Genomic DNA, 22,544 nt, shown 5'->3' on the forward strand with positions numbered 1-22,544 from the left:
TATAGAAAAATATGTGTAATGTGATCAACCTGGGATAAATTGATATTCTTTGTATATACATAACAAAAGGTAAAATCAGAAAGACTGTTTACCAAAATATGGCATTTGATAGAAGGGAGATTTCAGATAGTTAAAATTAATTATTTTTGTCGATGTATCTGCATTTCCTAAATTTCTTAGATGATATTACTTCCATAATTAAAAAAAAGAGAAAGAATTGGTGATAGTGCTTTGTTTGTTTCTGTATTTCTCCACCTTATTGCACCCTAAGCTCTCTCACTCATGATGTATTGAGAGAAACACAGAAATAAAATTAAACAAACAAATTACTAGTTATACCCATGACTGAAGAGGAATGATTTATGTGCACATTAGGTCATAGAATATCCTAATACAAAGGGCAGCATAATAAGAGTCCGAATTTGAATGTAGGTAGGATCTCAATATACACACTCAATAACAATACGTGTGATCTAATTAATAAAGAATTGTATGTTGTAGGGGATTAGTGTGAAGTTCCTTTATGGTTCTAGAGAACGCTGTCATTATGTTGTAGGGAGGGAAAGTACTGAAAACAGGAATCTGGTACCTTGGTTGAGGAACTGCTGGATGAGGTTGGTGGCAGCATCTGAGGAGTCTGAAGGCAGCCCTCATTTGGGATTATGCTGAAGTTTGCACATTGTGGAAGCTGACTCTGCTCCGGGCATAGTTTCTTTTTCTTGGAGTCAAGCGTTTTATTGGTTGTGTCTTCTATTCTTTGAATCCAAAAATATGTATTTTCTTCTTCCTGGTTAATGGTTTTCAATATCAGATGAACCATAACATTTCTCTCTCTCTCTCTCTCTCTCTTTCTCTCTGTCTCTATCTCTCTCTGTCTCTCTCTCACACACACACACCACAGGATCTTCACTCTGCCAATTTGCTCTGGAATAATAGTACATCTTCAGATACCCTCAACACCTCCCCAGCTTGGAGTCCAACCAGGATTTCAAACTTCTCTCTGCAAATGTTAAAAACTCAGGTGATCAAAATTTCATCGATCTGTTTTGGAATTCTGGCTCTACCTCTGCTGCAAACTGGCCTGTATCAACTTCACCAAGACAACACTTGGAGTAATTTATTAGTAGAAAACTCTACCAGGTTATAATGGAAGCACATCTCTGAACAATGTTGGCTGTACTTATGGACATTTTATTAACTAAGTCTTCATTACCTTATATATTTACCAAATAAGCAAATCGGTTCTATCATCTACTCTTCAAATCCAGGAAACCCAGGTCTGCATTCATTTGAATGCTTTGTTTATCAGCATACCAGAGACACTGTTTCAAATTCATAATTCCAGAGGCAGGATTCTGCTATCTACCTAGTCTCTATCAAGCAACCAAATCTTTCGTAGTTCTCAGCAATAAACAGACCCATTCACGGTTTCACCCAGGGCATTCTCAGTACATGGATTTTTATAATTGTTTAAGCCAGGGCAGGAAGTGTCTGTAAAATCAATTATTTTGACTACCTTTGGTTTCACTGATGAAAGACCATTTCTAACGTTCTGCAGTATAGAATTGCCACAGTTCTTACCACTTCTAGCATTCATTTAACCAATCCATAAAGTATCAGTTGTTGATAAAATTGTAGTTGAGGGAGCTGCTTAAAATGCCTGTCTCTGGCATGCAGCTACTTGATTAGAACACCCTCTGACCTTCCTTGTCACTTCATTCCTCATTAGAAGGCTTAAGAGTCTGGGCAATGGAAACAAATCTGAGATATAACACTATCCGACATAAATTTTTACAAATAAATTTCAGATATTGTAGCATCTATACAACAATATATGCAACTAAAAGCTCAAGTTTTAGAATTCAGTTAGGCTACATTTGAATCCTGGCTCTCACATTCACTTTCTGCATGAACTTGGAGAAGATTTCTAACCTCTAAGAACTTCAGTTTTCTCATATGTAAAATGGGATTAACAATAGCATCCTCGTGTGACGTTATAAAGAACAAATGAGATAGTGTACACAAAGAACACAGGTTTTAGAGTCTAGCATCATTAAATGCTCATTACCTAGAAATATCACTACATTATTATTTTACAGTAGACACAGGGCTTTCTATTTTTGCTCTGATCCACAGATGTTTCATGCTTAATGTTGGCTTTCTTGATGGAAACCCAATATAGAGGTGGTATGGGAAGCACTTTATTAAAGAAGCTTCTCTATTCACTTCTGCTACATTTAGTAATTCAATCTCATTGACAAGAGCATCTTGATCATTTTTTACATTCGGTTAAACCAAAAACTCCCATCATAACAGTAGGATTTAGGTCCCTAAAACATACCATATGGCTGGATAATACTTAAAAATAGTAATTGAATTTTTTCCCTTGGCTTATTTCCTTCACCACTCTACCCTGTTCTTGAAGCATGCCAATGTGTGCTGTTTGCTACTGGGGAGACATAGCAGCAGGAATAAAAGAAAATATTGGTCTGCTTCTGTCTTTGAATCCCAAACAGAGCCTAAAGAAAACAGTTGGGAGACCCCATGATGAAGAAGAGCAAGGCTTTCCTGCTCTTTCCACTGATGAATCAAAGACAGAATGGGTCAGATTGTCTTTGTGCCAGGTCTCCTACAGAGGTGGCTGGACCCCAAAGAAGAAATGACTGAATGGTGTGTTTAGGTGTATGAGGCCAAAAGGACAGATGAGCCTCCCTGGGATTCCTGTGCTCCAAGGAGTTTTAGGGGCAGCAGAATGATTCTTATGAAAGTAGAAATGACTATGTCACAAGTTTAGGCAGATAGGACCTTAGAAAGTGTCAATTCTAAGACTGGATGCATAGAAAAATAGGGTTGTCTTGCAAGAGGGAGGGGATATGGGGATATATGTATACGTATAGCTGACTCACTTTGTTACACAGCAGAAACTAACACACATTGTAAAGCAATTATACTCCAATAAAGATGTTAAAAAAAATAAAGAAGAAAAATAGGGTTGTCTAGAGATGTCCACATAAGTCATTGTTGTAGCAGAGAGGCAGTGAGCCTGGGGTTTCAATGACTAGACCAAGGCCAGCTGGACCTAGAGGCAAACAGGCACAGATTACTAGCTCCATCCCATAAATAAAACAAAGAGAGACTATGTGAGGAATTATTAATCATTGGAGGTAACAGTAATAAAAACAATAACAAAACTTGAAAAATCTTGTCAGAAGAAATCTGTCTTCAACTGGTATACATGGATTTGCGTAGGGGGCTTCAGCCTCAGCAGCTTGGAACTTGGGTGACAAACTATTTTAGAGAATAGTGATTTAAATACTCCTTTTGCCTATGCCTCAGTCACTTGCTTATCTACCGCAGAAATAGGCATTGTACCCCAGTGTGATGATAAGCACAGGGGTCAAATCAGGGCAGAACAAAGGCAGGCTAGGATAGGAGCTGATACACACGTGTGTGTACTCACTTTTCCATTCTCATCTGGTCTTTGCTGGGAAAGAGCACTGTGAATGAAAACTACGGCCTGCCACATCCATAAACTGAGGATGCTGCAGCCATCAAGCCATCACATTACAGCTGCCCCAACGGTAAGCCCTGAGGGAACTCAAGATAGAAACAGGATGCCCGCCATCTAGCAGTCAACTGCTGCAGCCAACCCTGATGGTGCACCTTGAGGAAACTCAGCATGAGAAAGCACAGGAGACTGGCCCCAGATAGCTGAGGTTCATAGCAAAGGAATGATTTCAGTGAGTTCAGATTCTTGCATCTTCCTATACATAGAAAAGTGCCAAATTCCTTAACTTGAGATATCTGGCTGTCTTTATTAACAGTAATCTTTTGATGTTCCAACTACCTGGTCTTTGTTGCAAAACCTCCTATACATCCTGGCTCCCCACTTGCTTCTTCAGAGCAGTATCTCAGAGCTATCTGAGATTCTGTGTCCCCCGCTTAAGTCCTCATATTGTCTGCTGAATAAAACATAACTCTCAACTTTTAGGTTGTGCATTTTTCTTCAGTTGACCTGCGCCTTATAACTGATGTTATAGTGTAGTAACAAAGAAAAATGTACATTTATTACAGTTGCGATAAGTGCTAAAAAGGAAAAGGAAACAGGTCTTTGAAAGCAAACAAAAGGAATACCTAGGACTTCCCTGGTGGCACAGCCGTTAAGAATCTGCCTGCCAATGCAGGGGACAATGGTTCGAGCCCTGGTCCGGGAAGATCTCACATGCCACGGAGCAACTAAGTCCATGCACCACAACTACTGAGCCTGTGCTCTAGAGCCAGCGAACCACAACTACTGAGCCTGTGAGTCACAACTACTGAAGTCTGCATGCCTAGAGCCCATGCTCTGCAACAAGAGAAGCCACCGCAATGAGAAGCCCACACACCACAATGAAGAGTAGTCCCCACTCACCACAACAAAGACCCAACGCAGCCAAAAATAAAATGTAGATAAATAAATAAATTTATTAAAAAAAAGAAAAAAAGAGGAATACCTAATGTATTCTGGGAGGGGGGGTATCAGTGAGGACTTGTATGAGGAAGAGATTCAGGTTTGCACCTGAAAGGTGTAGACACCTGAACCAGTGGTGAATCAGGACAAGTGATTCCAAACAAAGAAAGCAGTCCATGTCAAAACATCTGACATGGGAAGGAGCACAGAACTTTGAAAATAAACCCTATCATGTGGTGGGTGAACAAAGGGGAGTAGGGCCAGGGAAAGTGGAATGTAAGGGTGAACACACATTCATCTTGACTTGTCTGGTCACCTTCCCCTCCTCTTTCTATTCAACACAAGAGTGTAACCCTCTCAAAATTAGAGATTATTTCATAAATACATGCTTTGTAAATAGCCAAGGAGTTAGAATAGAGTGGGATCACAAAACATACACGGAAAAATGAATGAGTGATTATATTAAATAAATAAATGGTAAATTGTGGGAAATGAGATTATGATAATTCTTGTACTTATGTTGTAGGAGGTACAAGGAATGGGAATAGGGAGCAGGTACCTTGACTGAGAAACTGCTGGATGGTGTTGGTGGACGTATAGATTTCACTGGACAACTGCTCCCAGTTGGGCATTTGCTGGTTGCTGAAGTTCCTGGAAGTTGACTCTGTTTCTGAGATACGGTCTTCCTTTTTAAGTCGTTAATTTTGGTGGCTATGTCATTTTTTTTCTCGAGAAAAAAAGATTTTTTCCTTAGTTCTTGATAATGATATTCAAAATCACATAGAACACAACATCATTTCTTTTCTCTCTTTTTTTTCTTTTCTCTTTTTTAATGTAGAGTCTTAAGTTTTCAATTTTTTTCTGAAATAATAGCACATATACAGATACCTGTATTACCTATCCTTCTCCTATCTCAACTAGGATTACAAATTTCACTCTCCAAATATTAAAAGCTCAGATGAAATTTCATTGGTTTGGGATGGAATCCAGGTCCTACATCTGATGAAAACTGGCCAAAGCAGGAAGGTAAACTTCCCTGGTTATAAGGGAAGCAAATCCCAGTCCAGAATTGGCTGCATTTAAGGATGTTTATTAACTATGACTTTCTGATCAAGAAAATACACAAGTGGGTTTCTGATATCTGCTCTTCAGGCTCCTAGAAACCTACTGATATTTTGGGAAAGATTACTGGACGAAATATGGACTCTTGGAACTAATAAAAATGACAACAAGGAAACTACACCCCAAATAGAGAGTCCCTTTATATGGGAGGTCTGTCTTCAAGGGGCATGTGTGTGTGTGGGGTGGGGGTGGTGGGTATGCAGCCTGAGTCAGAGGGCAGCTTGGTTCATAGGTGAGAAACTATGTTAGAGAACAGTGGTTTAAATCCTGCTCTTGCCTACCCTTCATGTTGCCTTGGGGCCATCTTTTAATGCCCATTCATCTCAAATACAGGCTCCATAGTCCTGGGTTGCATATAACCACAGGGCAAAACAAAAAGCAGGTTGGAATAGGAGTCAATGTCTACAGGTGTGAAATCACTTTCCCACCCCTGTCTTGTCTTCCTCTGGGACAGGTTACCTATAATCTGAGCTCCTTGTCTAGAAGGAAAGAAAAATGTAGTTATCACAGTTGTGATAAGTACTATAAAGGAATAGTAAAGTGTCCAAACAATGAGAGTATCTGATCCTTTCTTGAAAGGGGTTGTTTCAGTGAGGACTTGCCTGGGGAAGGAATTCAGGTTGGTACCTGAAGGTTTAAAGCATTTGAGCCAGAGAAGAGATAGGGATAATGAATTCCCAATCAAGGAAAGAGCCTATGTGCAAACACCTGACATGGGAAAGAGCATATAATGCTGAGAACTAGTCTAGGCCCGTGGTTAAGGGGAAAGGGGTGAAAGGAGACTGAAATGTAGGGGAGAAACATACCCTTATAGTCATGTCTAATTGTCTGGCCACTACCATTCCTTATTTCAGGACCAAACATAAGACAGTCACATTCTTGAGGTCAGGAATTATTTCATAAATGCATACCTTGCCAAAAGCCACAGGACTTAGAATACATTGAGGTCTCAATATCTGCATTTGATAAATTAATGGGTGATTTTATTATATAAGGACATTTTATATAGTAAGGGATTACTGAGAAACTCTTTCAAGGTCATGAGGATCCTTATAATATGATGTAGGGTGGTGAACATATTAGGAACAGGAAAACGCTACCTTGGTTGAAGAACTGCTGGATGGGTTTGGTGGAAGCATTTGAGGAGTCTGGGGAAGGCTCTCAGTTGACTCTGTACTGGTTACTAACAATCCTGGAAGCTGACTCTGATCCTTCTTTAGATTCATCCTCTTAGATTCATTAGTTTTTGTGGTTTTCTTTCCCTGAAAGTAGGGTTTTTTCCCTCGGTTAATACTTTTCAATAATAAAAGAAACACATCTTTACTACTGAGAAAATCAAATTTTTATTATTAGATTCTAATTATACTAAAATTTATGTCCTTGGGAACTCCAGGGAACTACATATAGTCCATCGTCTGAAGAGATGGCCAGAAGGTAAGCAGTGCACATGTATGTTGGCTTCATACAAATAGTAAGGAAAATTTTATACATGTCATTCCTGTACTCACTTCTGTGTTGATGAGAGGAGCAGTGGACTTGGATTTAGAAGATCTAAGTTTGAATTTAGTCTCTTTGAGTAGGCTTTGGCAAGCTGTTTTCCTAATCTGCTTGCTATTTTAATATACATCTAAAAGAGGGGTAATGATTTCATATTTCCACCATAGGGAATTATATTATACAATTTAAAGTGCACAGTAGTTCAGAAACATAATGGGTGATCAGTACCTATTAATTCATTGGCTCTAAAATTAATTTTCACTCTGGCCCTGGATCCCTTTTTCTCTGATTCGTTTATTTGCATGTTGAGAAATGAATAAAGAACTAAGTGTTCATAAGAAGGTAACAAGTAGAAAAGCCACAGTAAAATCTCCTTTTGTGGGACCTTAGCCATCCTACCTTCACAGGTGTATCCTTGATTGATTCAGGTCCCAAAGCTTTATCAGTGGTGGATATAGATTGGTCAGGACTGGGTTTATTCAGCTTGCTTTTTTTCACTGGAGTTGCTTCTTTTGCTCTGCTTCTCCTAATAACTGATGTGGTAAAAAAGAACATGATAAATCCAGAGGAGATGGTCTAAGATACCTGAAGCACCTTCAATACTATTTCCTGTCACTTCCTGCTTGTGGCTCTGGGTAAGCTTGTATCTGCCTCTACTGCATTAGCCTAGCTTGGCCATAGGTGGCCAGCAGTAGCAGCATAGGTATAGGTACTGGCTCAGACTTCCTCAGTGGTTTCCCTTCTTGTCCCCTGTACCACAAGCATATTCTTCCTGTCCTCTGGACTCCTATCTAGCTCAGTCGAACACTTTTACAATCCACTTATTCTATATTTTCCTTTTAAGAATCTAAAGTTTTCATGATGCTAGTGGTGGGTCAATTTCTACAGAAGATCTATTTGAATTACTGAAACCAGAGAAAATGAATATAATCTAATTTGTGATGGGACAAAGTGGTGATACTAGACTTTGACTTTTTAAAATATGTTTTCCTAATCCAGTGGTTTTATAAGAGGCAAGTTCTTCACATCTCTCAGAGGTAGGTTTTTATTTAAGTACTGCCTCAGAGTTTTTCTAGAAAGTATAAAAATGATAGAGTAAATATGATAATAGAGCATGCATATCAACTGATTTAAATATTTCAAGAATCTACATGTTCTAATTTTGTTTCATCATTGTCTAACCTTTCTAATGTATGGAAGCCTCAGCCTTTCTCATCAGCTCCTTCTAATATTTCCTTTGCCCACACCCCCAAAATACACCCTCTAAAACACATCAGATCTCTTTGTAGGAAAGGCATCCTCTAAGTTGTCAATTTGTTGGCATCTGAAGTACTACCATTGTCATGGCTACTGAGTCCTAAGTTGGGAAACAGAGGTCTAAACTTTGACCAAATCAGGGTTCTATTTAAGGTTGAGGTCAGTACAGAGAGAGTGTGAAAGAGGTTCTTCCAAGTACCTTTTAACCTCTCCTTTCGAAGAGTTTTAGCAAGGTCTTTAATTTCTTCTATATCTTTGATCAAGTCTATTAATTTTTCAACACAGGCAGCCCCAGGGTACTTTACTTCCATCAAGTCAGCAATCTTAATTCTGTCATAGTCATCTTGCATTTTACTAGTCAGTTTTAAATCCTTGGCCAGTAAACTCTTAATCATGCTAAACTGATAATCACTGATGTGCTGAAATCCTTTCAGCAGAACAATTCTTTTGAATTCACTCCCCATCTCTCAAGTTAGGGATGTGCCTGCAAGAGAAAAATAACATACAGTGTTACACCTTTATACAGACAATTTAAAAGACTGGTTATATCTATGTGAGTTAACGGCATATGTCAAAGTATTATCCATGGGTGTGTGTGACAAAAAGAGACTATTACCAGATGTGTTACTGCAGAAAATGGGTTGAAAACTGCTGTATGAGAAACTTCTAAGAAATTCTCCCATTTTAATGATGATCTTGAGTTGGTTTAAGGGTGGGTATGGTGGAAGGAGGTCCAGAAATAAGCAATGGTTGCAGTGTGTCAAGTATGGACTATGCAGTGTCAAAGTCCCTGATTCCTCCTCCCATCCTTTATTGGAGCTGCAGCCTACTTCTTGAATGTCTGCCTTGTTGGTTCATGACTCTTTCCACCATGTCTGAAGTGGCCTATGAACAAAACGGGCTGCAACCTCTCACCTTATACAAATATCCTTCTGCCATAGCACTACAGCTCCACGCTGGGTACCAACCCTAGTCCATCCACTTGGCACTTCCCTAGTCAGTTCTTATTAGCATCATCTCTCCCTGGGGCGTGGACCATGTTCTCTGTGTCCTATGTGCCCATATCAGTGTCCCTTTGTTGGACTTCTCCCTTCTCTCTTAGACAGGATCACAGCATTTATTGGCTGGAATTATTTCGATGGCTGCTTGATTTTTCTCCTTCCAGGCTTAATTTCTCTAATCAGTTCTTTTCATAGAGCCAGATATCTCTCTATAAAGCCACAGTTCTAGCTCACTTGACATCCTTCAACAGTTTCCCATTTTCTCTTTGAAAAAGTTCTTGCTCCATAGCCTGGCTTAAAATGCCTTGAATTATCTGCCTTTCTTTACCTCTGTAATTTTTATTATTTATTTATTGTAATTTTTGCTCTAGAAATACACACCACACCTTACCTTTTCATATTTCATGACTTTGTTAATTCCCTTCCCAAGGCCTAGAAAGCCATTCCCATCTCTCTTCCTCTGAATACCTCCTTAGAGCATTCAAGACTCAGCTGAGGCTTTGTCTTCTGAAAGCTGCCAGGGGCCTGACTTGGGAGGGAGTGTCACTCTCTGGGCCTCTTTAGCACCGCCCTGTGCACCTCCTTGATGGCACTCAGTGTATGGTGTGCATTCCAGTTTTCTGTTTCAAGTCATGAATTCTTTTAGTTAGGAAACATGTGTTTGTGTACCTCTTCTATAATTGGAATGTTCAAATTCCCAGGGTTGTGAATTATTCCTTCTTGAGAGATCAGGAGCATCCTCAGTGAGATCAGGCCCATAGAGTGATGAGCCCACACTGGCCCAGGACCACCACAGTGCTGCCTTATCAGAAACCAGCCAATCCACCAGCAGGCCTGAAACAGCCCAAGAATCTCCTGGGCCATTGACCTGCCTGCCAGTAGGTCGAAACCAATTCTGGGACACCATGGACCCCTTAGCCAGTGGCCCTAGGCTTTGGCCCCAATGACCAACAGGCTTATACCAGCTTCAGGACCTCCAGGGTCCTGTAGCCAGTGGCCGACCCACCAGTGAGCCGGCACTAGTCCCAGTAAGCCCTGGTCCCTGGTCCTGTCCTTTAGCAAGCTGACTCCAGCCCTGGGGCCACTGGGCCCCAGACCCAACCACCAACAGGCCAACACCAGTTCTGAGACACACTGGACCCCTCAGCCAGCTGCCCCATGACCAAACCCCACTCACTAGTGGCCAGCACCAGTTTTGGGACACGCCAGAACCTGTAGCCTGTTGGCCTGCCCACCAATGGGCCAGCACTGTCCCTGGGACCCCCAAGGTTGCACAGCCGGTCACCTTGTTACCCAGACTCACCAACCATTGTCCTTAGCACAAGGCAGGGCCTGGCAACCAACTGGGGTCAGCCACACCTACCAGACTATACACGATAGTCAGCCGACCACAAAAGAAGACTTGCATAGCCCTCATAGGGTGAACCCCTAGAGCAGGGGCCCCCGAACCCTGGGCTACAGACAGGTACCAGTCCATGGCCTATTAGGAACAGGGCTTCACAGCAGGAGATGAGCAGCGGGCAAGCAAGCAAAGCTTCATCTGTATTTATAACTGCTCCCCATTGCTCACATTACTGCCTGAGCTCCACCTCCTGTCAGATCAGCGACCGCGCTAGAGTCTCATAGGAGCGCGAACCCTACTGTGACTGCGCATGTGAAGGATTTAGGTTGTGCACTCCTTATGAGAATCTAATGCCTGATGATCTGAGGTGGAGCTGAGGCAGTGTTGCTAGCACTGGGGAGTAGCTGCAAATATAGATTATCGTTAGCAGAGAGGTTTGACTGCACAGAGACCATAATAAATCAATTGCTTGCAGACTCATATCAAAACCCTATCAGTGAGTGGCAAGTGACAAGCTGCATCTGGTGGTAGGCTTTATAGTGGCAAGTGAATTGATGTACTTCAATTGTACAGCTGCATCTGGTGGCAGAGCTTAAGCCAGAATCCGACACTTATTTTAGTCTGCACATGGCTGGCCCATTATTTTATTTACTACTTCTGTCCATGCCTCTTTCCCGCATTGTGCACTTGTCTCAGTCACAGTTTTGGCAAGCCCGCAAGCTAACCCTAGCCAAAATGAGTAAAAAACAAAAGTCACTGGAGAGCTTCTTTGAAAATGGGGAAAGACCCAATGATGAGACAGCAGAAGACTCTTAAGACTGCCAACAAAATGAAAGCTGCATTTAAAAGAAAATACCAAGAGTCCTACTTAAATTACGGGTTCATTGCAACAGGTGATTCACATTCTCCAAGCCCACTTTGCATAATATGCGGTGACCAGCTATCCAACGAAGCCACGAAACCTTCAAAACTGTTTCACCACATGGAGACAAAGCACCCTGCATGAAAAGACAAGCCTTTGGATTTTTTCAAAACAAAAAAACGTGAACACAAAGAACAGAAGCAATTATCGAAGGCCACCACTTCATCACATGTGTCTGCACTGAGAGCATCATTCTTAATGGCTAATTGCATTGCTAAAGCTAAGAAGCCCTTTACTATTGGTGAACAGTTGATCCTGCCTGCTGCTAAGGACATTTGTTGTGAACTTTTAGGAGAGGCTGCAGTTCAAAGGTGGCACCTGTTCCTCTTTCGGCTGCACCATAACTAGATGAATTGATGAAATAGCAGAGGATATTGAGGCACAATTGTTAGAGAGGATTAACGAGTCACCGTGGTATACAATCCAGGTTGATGAGTCTACCGATGCTGACAACAAAGCAACAATGCTTGTTTCTGTGTGATATATTTTTCAGGAGGATTTGCATGAGGATATGTTATGTGCACTTTTGTTGCCAACCAACACCACAGCTGCAGAACTATTCAAGTCTTTGAATGATTACATATCAGGAAAACTGAACTGGTCATTTTGTGTTGGTATATGCACAGACAGAGTGGCTGCCATGACTGGACAGCTTTCTGGTTTCACTACTCAGGTCAACTGGGTCGCTTCTGAATGTGAGTCTACGCACTGTGTCATCCATAGAGAAATGCTGGTTAGCCGAAAAATGTCACCTGAACGTAACAACGTTTTGCAGGATGCGATTAAAATTATCAGCCACATTAAAGTACATGCCCTTAACTCACATTTGTTCACGTAGCTCTGTGAGGAGATGGGCACAGAGTACACACATCTTCTCTTATACACAGAAGTGAGATGGCTTTCTAAAAGTAGATCACTGGTGAGAGTTTTTGAGTTATGAGAGCTGCCTCAGAGATTTCTTTTAGAAAAACAGTCACCATTGGCGGCAAATTTCAGTGACACAAAATGGGTCTCAAACTTGCTTACTTGTGTGATGTTTTCAACCTGCTCAACAAACTCGATCTGTCACTTCAGGGGAGAGCTACAACTGTGTTCAAGTCAGCAGATAAAGTGACTTCATTCAAAGCCAAACTGGAATTAGGGGGGTGACGAGTGAACATTGGGATATTTGATATGTTTCAAACATTAGCAGAGATTCTGAGAGACTGAGCCAGGGCCTTCTTTCTCCCAGCTGGTGCATGATCACCTATCTCAGCTTTCTAGAGAGTTTGAGCATTACTTCCCAACCACAAAAGACCCCCAAACTGGGAAGGAATGGATCTACAACTCATTTGTGAGTAAGCCAGGTGAATCGATTTTGTTCATGCTAGAAGACGATCGACTGCTTGAGACTGCAAATGACAGTGGCCTTAAAAGTATGTTTGAGACAACTTCAAATCTCCATGCAGTCTGGATTAAAGTCAAGGTGGAATATCCTTAAATTGCCACAAAAGCACTGGAAAGCCTGCTTCCATTTCCAACATCCTATCTTTGTGAAGCAGGGTTTTCTGCAGTGTCAGCAACCAAAACAAGATTATAGAGTAGACTGGACATGAGCAACACACTTCAGCTGTCACTGTCTCCCATCATCTCCAGATGGGACCATCTAGTCGCAGGAAAACCACTCAGGGCTCCCACTGATTCTGCATTATGGTGAGTTGTATAATTATTTCATTATATATCACATTGTAATAATAATAGAAATAAAGAGCATAATAAATGTAATGCGCTTGAATCATCCCAAAACCATTCCCCCCACCTCAGTCTGTGGAATAATTGTCTTCCATGAAACTGGTCTCTGGTGCCAAAAAGTTGGGGACTGCAGCCCTAGAGCATATAGCTCTGGTGACCAGAAGGGAGTGCACTGCTGGGACAAATAGGACATCTTCTACAAAAGACTACTTCTCCAAGGTCAGGAAACATAACCAACGTACCAAATACACAGAAATAAAAGAAGAAATTAGGTAAAATGAAGCTATAGAGGAATATGTTCCAAATGAAGGAACAAAATAAAACCTCAGAAGAACAACTAAGTGAAGTGGACATAGGCAACCTACCCAATAAATAGTTCACAGAGGTGACCATAAAGATGCTCAAAGAACTCGGGAGAAGATTGGATGAACAGAATGGAAAGTTAGACGTTTTTAACAAAAAATTAGAAAATATAAAGAAGAATCAAACAGAGATGAAGAATAAAATAACTGAAATGAAAAATAAACCAGAAAGAATCAACAGTAGAGCTAATGATACAGTAGAACAGATCAGTGAGCTGGAAGACAGAATAATGGAAATCACTGAAGCTGAACAAAAATTAAAAAAAAGAAAGAAAGAAATGAGGACAGTTTAAGAGAACTCTGGGACAACATCAAACATGTTATCATTCATCATATCATAGGAGGGTCCCAGAAGGAGAAGAGAGAGAAAAAGGGGCAGAGAACATATTTGAAGACATTAATAGCTGAAAACTTCCTTAACCTGTGTAAGGAAACAGACAGGAAGCCTAGAGAGTCCCAAACAGGATCAACCCAAAGAGGACCACACCAAGACACACTGTAATTAAGATGGCAAAAATTAAAGATAAGGAGAAAATATTAAAATCAGCAAGGGAAAACAACAGGTTTCATACAAGGGAATTCCCATAAGGCTATCAGCTGACTTTTCGGCAGAAACTCTGCAGACCAGAAGGGAGTGGCATGATATGTTTAAAGTGATGAAAAAGAATAATCTACAACCAAGAATACTCTTGCCAGCAAGTCTTTCATTCAGATTTTATGGAGAGATTAAAAGTTTTACAGGCAAGCAAAAGCTAAAAGAGTTCAGCACCAGCAAACTGGCTTTAAAAGAAATGTTAAAGGGACTTTTCCAAGTAAAAAGAAAAGAAACATGAAACATAAAAGGAAAAAAATCTCATTCGTAAATGCAAATATACAGTAAAGGTCATATATTAGCCATGTATAAAGCTAGTAGGAAGGTTAAAAGACAAAAGTTGTAAAATCATCTACATCTGCAATAAGTTGTTAAGGGAAACAAAAAGATGTGAATATGATGTCAAAATTATAAATGTGGAAAGGGGGGAGGAAATGCAGTGTTGTTAAAATGTGTTTAAACTTAAGAGGTCAGCAAGTTAAAATAATCATATATACATGAACAAGACAAGGATGCCCACTCTCACTACTTTTTTTTTTTTTTTACATCTTTATTGGGGTATAATTGCTTTACAATGGTGTGTTAGTTTCTGCTTTATAACAAAGTGAATCAGTCATACATAAACATATGTTCCCATATGTCTTCCCTCTTGCATCTCCCTCCCTCCCACCCTCCCTATCCCACCCCTCCAGGCTGTCACAAAGCACCGAGCCAATATCCCTGTGCCATGCGGCTGCTTCCCACTAGCTATCTACCTTACTACGTTTGTTAGTGTGTATATGCCCATGACTCTCTCTCGCCCTGTCACAGCTCACCCTTCCCCCTCCCCATAACCTCAAGTCCGTTCTCTAGGAGGTTTGCGTCTTTATTCCTGCTTTACCCCTAGGTTCTTCATGACATTTTTTTCTTAAATTCCATATATATGTGTTAGCATACGGTATTTGTCTTTTTCTTTCTGACTTACTTCACTCTGTATGACAGACTCTAGGTCTATCCACCTCATTACAAATAGCTCAATTTCGTTTCTTTTTATGGCTGAGTAATATTCCATTGTATATATGTGCCACATCTTCTTTATCCATTCATCCGATGATGGGCACTTAGGTTGTTTCCATCTCCGGGCTATTGTAAATAGAGCTGCAATGAACATTTTGGTACATGACTCTTTTTGAATTTTGGTTTTCTCAGGGTATATGCCCAGTAGTGGGATTGCTGGGTCACATGGTAGTTCTATTTGTAGTTTTTTAAGGAACCTCCATACTGTTCTCCATAGTGGCTGAACCAATTCACATTCCCACCAGCAGTGCAAGAGTGTTCCCTTTTCTCCACACCCTCTCCAGCATTTATTGTTTCTAGATTTTTTGATGATGGCCATTCTGACTGGTGTGAGATGATGTCTCATTGTAGTTTTGATTTGCATTTCTCTAATGATTAATGATGTTGAGCATTCTTTCATGTGTTTGTTGGCAGTCTGTATATCTTCTTTGGAGAAAAGTCTATTTAGGTCTTCTGCCCATTTTTGGATTGGGTTGTTTGTTTTCTTGTTATTGAGCTGCATGAGCTGCTTGTAAATTTTGGAGATTAATCCTTTGTCGGTTGCTTCATTTGCAAATATTTTCTCCCATTCTGAGGGTTGTCTTTTGGTCTTGTTTATGGTTTCCTTTGCTGTGCAAAAGCTTTGAAGTTTCATTAGGTCCCATTTGTTTATTTTTGTTTTTATTTCCATTACTCTAGGAGGTGGGTCAGAAAGGATCTTGCTGTGATTTATGTCATAGAGTGTTCTGCCTATGTTTTCCTCTAAGAGTTTGATAGTTTCTGGCCTTACATTTAGGTCTTTAATCCATTTTGAGCTTATTTTTGTGTATGGTGTTAGGGAGTGATCTAATCTCATACTTTTACATGTACCTGTCCAGTATCCCAGCACCACTTATTGAAGAGGCTGTCCTTTCTCCACTGTACATTACTGCCACCTTTATCAAAGATAAGGTGTCCATATGTGCATGGGTTTATCTCTGGGCTTTCTATCCTGTTCCATTGATCTATCTTTCTGTTTTTGTGTCAGTACCATACCGTCTTGATAACTGTAGCTTTGTAGTATAGTCTGAAGTCAGGGAGCCTGATTCCTCCAGTTCCTTCTTTCGTTCTCAAGATTGCTTTGGCTATTCGGGGTCTTTTGTGTTTCCATACAAATTGCAAAATTTTTTGTTCTAGTTCTGTGAAAAATGCCAGTGGTAGTTTGATAGGGATTGCATTGAATCTATAGATTGCTTTGGGTAGTAGAGTCATTTTCACAATGTTGATTCTTCCAATCCAAGAACATGGTATATCTCTCTATCTATTTGTATCATCTTTAATTTCTTTCATCAGTGTCTTATAATTTTCTGCATACAGGTCTTTTGTCTCCTTAGGTAGGTTTATTCCTAGATATTTTATTCTTTTTGTTGCAATGGTAAATGGGAGTGTTTTCTTGATTTCACTTTCAGATTTTTCATCATTAGTATATAGGAATGCCAGAGATTTCTGTGCATTAATTTTGTATCCTGCCACTTTACCAAATTCATTGATTAGCTCTAGTAGTTTTCTGGTAGCATCTTTAGGGTTCTCTATGTATAGGATCATGTCATCTGCAAACAGTGACAGCTTTACTTCTTCTTTTCCTATTTGGATTCCTTTTATTTCCTTTTCTTCTCTGATTGCTGTGGCTAAAACTTCCAAAACTATGTTGAATAAGAGTGGCCACTCTCACCACTTTTATTTAACATAGTATTAGAAGTCCTAGTCACAGCAACCAAACTAGAAACAAAGAAATATAAAAGGAATCCAAATTGTAAAGGAAAAATTAAAACTGTTACTGTTTGCAGATGAAATTATATTATACATAGAAAATCCTAAAGACACCACAAAAAACCTACTGAAACTCACCAATGAATTCACTTAAGTTGCAGGATATGAAGTTAATATATAGAAATCTGTTGCATTTCTATACACTAACAATGAACTATCAAAAACAGAAATTAAGAAAAAAATCCCATTTACAATCACATCAAAAAGAATAAAATGCTTAAGAATAAATCTACTAAGGAGGTAGAAGAACTGTATTTGGAAAACTATAAGACACTGATGAAAGAAATTGAAGACAACACAAAAAAATGGAAAGATATAATGTTCATGGATTGAACGAATTAATATTATTAAAAACACTACCAAACGTAAGGTAGATAGCTAGTGGGAAGCAGCCGCATAGCACAGGGAGATCAGCTCGGTGCTTTGTGACCGCCTGGAGGGGTGGGATAGGGAGGGTGGGAGGGAGGGAGACGCAAGCGGGAAGAGATATGGGAATATATGTATATATATAACTGATTCATTTTGTTGTGAAGCTGAAACTAACATACCATTGTAAAGCAATTATACTCCAATAAAGATGTTAAAAAAAAAAATCATAAAAAAAAAAAAAATGACTAAACTACCCAAAGCACTCTACAGATACAATGCAATCCCTATCAAACTACCAATGGCAGTTTTCACAGAACTAGAACAAAAAAATCTAAAATTTGTATGGAAACACAAAAGACTTCAAACAGCCAAAACAATTTTGAGAAAGAAGAACAAAGCTGGAGGTACCATGATCCCTGATTTCAGACTATACTACAAAGCTACAGTAATCAAGACACTATGGGCTTCCCTGGTGGTGCAGTGGTTGACAGTCCGCCTGCCGATGCAGGGGACATGGGCTCGTGCCCCAGTACGGGAAGATCCCACATGTCGCGGAGCGGCTGGGCCCGTGAGCCATGGCCGCTGAGCCTGCGCGTCCAGAGCCTGTGCTCCACAACAGGAGAGGCCACAACAGTGAGAGGCCCGCGTACCGCAAAAAAAAAAAAAAAAAAAAAAGACACTATGGTACTGCAATTAAAACAGAAATATAGGTAACTGGAACTAGATAGAAAGCCCAGAGATAAACCCATACACATATGGTCACCTTATTTTTGATAAAGGTGCAAGAATATACAATGGAGAAAAGAGAGTTTCCTCAATAAGTAGTGGTGGGAAAAGTGGACAGCTACATGTAAAAGAATGAAATTAGAACACTCCCTAATACCATACACAAAAATAAACTCAAAATGGATTAAAGACCTAAATGTAAGGCCAGACACTATAAAACTCTTATAGGAAAACATAGGCAGAACACTCTATGACATAGATCACAGCAAGATCCTTTTGACCCACCTCCTAGAGAAATGGATATAAAAACAAAAATAAACAAATGGGACCTAATGAAACTTAAAATTTTGCACAGCAAAGGAAACCATAAACAAGAAGAAAAGACAACCCTCAGAATGGGAGAAGATATTTGCAAATGAAGCAACTGACAAAGGATTAATCTCCAAAAGTTACAAGCATGCAGCTCAATATCAAAAAAACAAACAACCCAATCCAAAAATGGGCAGAAGACCTAAATAGACTTTTCTCCAAAGAAGATATACAGATTGCCAACAAACACATGAAAGAATGCTCAACATCATTAATCATTAGAGAAATGAATGGCCATCATCAAAAATCTACAAATAATAAAAAAAGAAAGGTCATGAAGAACCTAGGGGTAAAACGGGAATAAGACACAGACCTACTAGAGAATGGACTTGAGGATATGCGGAGGGGGAAGGGTAAGCTGTGACAAAGTGAGAGACTGGCATGGACATATATACACTACCAAACGTAAAATAGATAGCTAGTGGGAAACAGCCTCATAGCACAGGGAGATCAGCTCACTGGTTTGTGACCACATAGAGGGGTGGGATAGGGAGGGTGGGAGGGAGGGAGATGCAAGAGGGAAGAGATATGGGAACATATGTATATGCATAACTGATTCACTTTGTTATAAAGCAGAAACGAACACACCATTGTAAAGCAATTATACTCCAATAAAGACGTTAAAAAAATCTACAAATAATAAATGCTGGAGAGGGTGTGGGGAAAAGGGAACCCTCTTGCACTGTTGGTGGGAATGTAAGTTGATACAGCCACTATGGAGCCCAGTGTGGAGTTCCTTAAAAAACTAAAAACAGAACTACCATATGACCCAGCAATCCCACTACTGGGCATATACCCTGAGAAAAACATAATTCAAAAAGAGTCAGGTACCACAATGTTCATTGCAGCTCTATTTACAATAGCCAGGACATGGAAGCAACCTAAGTGTCCATCGAGAGATGAATGGATAAAGAAGATGTGGCACATATATACAATGGAATATTACTCAGCCATAAAAAGAAATGAAATTGAGTTATTTGTTGTGATGTGGATGGACCTAGAGACTGTCATACAGAGTGAAGTAAGTCAGAAAGAGAAAAATAAATACTGTATGCTAACACATATATATGGAATCTAAAAAAAAAAATGGTTCTGATGAACCTAGGGGCAGGACACGAATAAAGATGCAGACGTAGAGAATGGACTTGAGGACACGGGGAGGGGGAAGGGTAAACTGGGACGAACTGAGAGAGTGGCAAGGACATATATACACTACCAAATGTAAAATAGATAGCTAGTGGGAAGCAGCCACACAGCACAGGGAGATCAGCTCAGTGCTTTGTGACCACCTAGAGGGGTGGGATAGGGAGGGTGGGAGGGAGGGAGACGCAAGAGGGAGGAGATATGGGGATATATGTATATGTATAGCTGATTCACTTTGTTATACAGCAGAAACTAACACACCATTGTAAAGCAATTATACTCCAATAAAGATGTAAAAAAAAAAAAAAAGAAAGAAATAATCACTATGTTGCATAACAGGAACTACCACAATGTTGTAGGTCAGTTATACTGCAAAAACAAACAAACAAACAAACAACAAACTCATAGAAAAGAAATTAGATTTGTGGTAAACTGTGAGGAGAAAGGGAATTGGATGAAGTCAGGAAAAAGGTGAGAACTTCCTTTTATAACATAAATAGGTACTAGGGATGTAATGTACAACATGATAAATATAATTACCACTGCTGTATGTTATATATGAAAGTTATTATGAGAGTATATCCTAAGAGTTCTCTTCATAAGAAAAAGAAAATTTTTTTGTACTTCTTTAATTTTGTATCTATATGAGATGATGGATGTTGCCTAAACTTATTATGCTTATCGTTTCATAATGGATATAAATCAAACACTATGCTGCACACCTTAAATTCATACAGCGCCATATGTCAATTATGTCTCAATAAAACTGGAAGAAAAAAATAGAAAATGCAGACCTTAGCTCCCTTTCCCCAGATAATCATTTAGATTCATTAAATAGCCTCTCTGAAGTTTCTAGATTGTGAATTTCAAAACATATCTAGTCCCAGGGGTAAGAGAAGAGGTACTCCCCATCTATCTTGAGGGGAAAATAATTTTTAGAGTAGAATTTTTAATCTAGTCTAAATGATACTTAAATATGAGGGCCTCAAACACTATTGCATTCGAGGCATTGGTAGTTTTGGCAGACAAAGACCCACATGGAAACATTTATTGGAAATAATAGTCAGTAAAAATTAATATATAAAGTCAAGAAAAACTGTAAGCTGAAAGGTAAGTAAGGGTGAAAACTTAACTTGATTAGGTGTGTCTATGCCTTAAAAATAAATAAAGCCCTGACTGAAGAGAAGAGAAGCAGGAAGTATATCAACATGGTGGAGGGAGAGAGGGAGGACAAAGAATATGACAGTTCACTAATGTATTTGTCTTAAATGGTAAGTCAGATGGGGGTATAAGTAAAAAACAAATCAAAAAAGGAGAATATAGAAGTATCATAAATTGAAAAGAAGAAAGCAGATACAAGACAATATATGTTAATTATCAGCATAAAGGTTCTAACCGGTTAAGCTTAAGTGACAAATTGGTCAACTTGGATTTAAGAAATCTGCCAATGTATTGTTAACAAAAGATCACTTAAAGGTGGAAAAGTAAAATATTTATCATGCAAAGAGTAAGTAAAAGAAAACCAGTTTATCTATATTACTGTGGTTTTAAATAGATCTGAAGATAAAAAGTATCATCAGAGCACAACACAATGATAAAACGTCCACCTCCTAGGGAAATACAACAGTTTTAATTGTGTATTTGCCTATTAAAAGTAAATATAATAAGTGTAATTAACAGCATTTATCTAATATACATAAGATTCTGAAATGAATATTAAAAATTTTATATTCTAGTCAAGCACATATAAAATATTACTGTATCAGGCCATACAGAAAGTCTTTAAACAATTCTAAAAGTAGACAATAGAAATCTATTTGTAATTGCCTCTCTCCTATGCCTTGCCACCAGAAAAAAAAAAGTATTAATTTTCAGGAAGGCAGAAAGGAATCCTAAAAGAAACTGAAATAACAACACTGGCAGCTGGTGTAAAATGGAGTCTAAAAGAAAAAGTAAACTGTCTTAAGAGAGGTAAAGAAGCCATGTTTTATATAACTGTACTTGCGGAATTGAAACTTGTCTGCTCTTCTCTGTGTGTGTGTGTTTTCTAAAATTAGGACAATGCCATACAATACACTTTTATATCCAGATGTATTTTTTTACTCAATATTATTTTATGATACTTTTATCATGCCCCTATCTTGACTTTCACCGAGGCCCCCACCACAGCCACCAAGTTTCCTGTGCATCTTCCAGGGAAGGAAACCAAACCTTTGCTCTAAATATAGCTCATGCCGCTAGTTGCCTGGGGAATAGATTATAATATCTTCTATAGTCAAAATGCATCTCCCTTTGTTCAGGCTTCAGTTGTAGTGGAATAAAATGTCTATTATTTGCCTAGGCAGTAAAGGATTAGAATCAAGCTACTGCTGTTTTCACTTTTCTGAGTATAGTTGATATAAAACATTTCCCCCCAAATTCTTCATGACTAAAGCTCCCCTTCTCACCTTGAGGCTACCAACCAGGTACCCACAGCTCTCTAAAGAAATCCCTACCAGTCTTACCTCAGTGAAAATGTCCTCCACAGTAGTCTAGATGTTGAGGTTTTCTTCAGATATGCAAGAATCACTGCTTATTTTGCTTAAGTAGGACGATAAATCAGTAAAGCTCTCAGAGACTGAACTTCAGAATTTTATAATCTCCTGAAGGGCAGAGGAAAAAGAAGTATTTTGAAAGACAACAAGGAAAAAGGGCACTGGCTATACAAAAACTTGACTTAGTGCTGGCTTCCTCATACGGTGCTTTCCCGGGGAGAGAGAGAAGTTAGGAAACAGTATTGAGACTCCTCCCACCAACGTTCTTAGCTTTCAGTTTCAT

At 39.4% G+C, this 22,544-nt stretch overlaps 1 protein-coding gene across 2 annotated transcripts in view; it reads right to left on the bottom strand.

Moving 5' to 3' along the window:
• The window catches only part of IFI16 (interferon gamma inducible protein 16), a 73,151-nt gene that overhangs the window by 18,952 nt on the left and 31,655 nt on the right, over positions 1 to 22,544 (bottom strand). Inside the window, exons 1-6 of one of the 2 annotated variants that reach the window (XM_027095254.1) lie at positions 22,232 to 22,450; positions 8,526 to 8,810; positions 7,469 to 7,602; positions 6,673 to 6,834; positions 5,010 to 5,177; positions 590 to 787 (exon numbers count right to left, since the gene is read on the bottom strand). In XM_027095254.1, the coding sequence (XP_026951055.1) occupies positions 590 to 787; positions 5,010 to 5,177; positions 6,673 to 6,834; positions 7,469 to 7,602; positions 8,526 to 8,790 (927 nt within the window). In that variant the 5' untranslated portion in view covers positions 8,791 to 8,810; positions 22,232 to 22,450. Of the gene's footprint in view, positions 1 to 589; positions 788 to 5,009; positions 5,178 to 6,672; positions 6,835 to 7,468; positions 7,603 to 8,525; positions 8,811 to 22,231; positions 22,451 to 22,544 lie in introns of those variants that run through there. The other variant, XM_027095253.1, reaches the window with a different exon arrangement.

This window comes from Aethalodelphis obliquidens, unplaced genomic scaffold (genome assembly GCF_003676395.1).
Source record: "Aethalodelphis obliquidens isolate GAN/ISIS:26980383/991018 unplaced genomic scaffold, ASM367639v1 scaffold90, whole genome shotgun sequence".
In the NCBI taxonomy this organism is placed as follows: domain Eukaryota; kingdom Metazoa; phylum Chordata; class Mammalia; order Artiodactyla; family Delphinidae; genus Aethalodelphis; species Aethalodelphis obliquidens.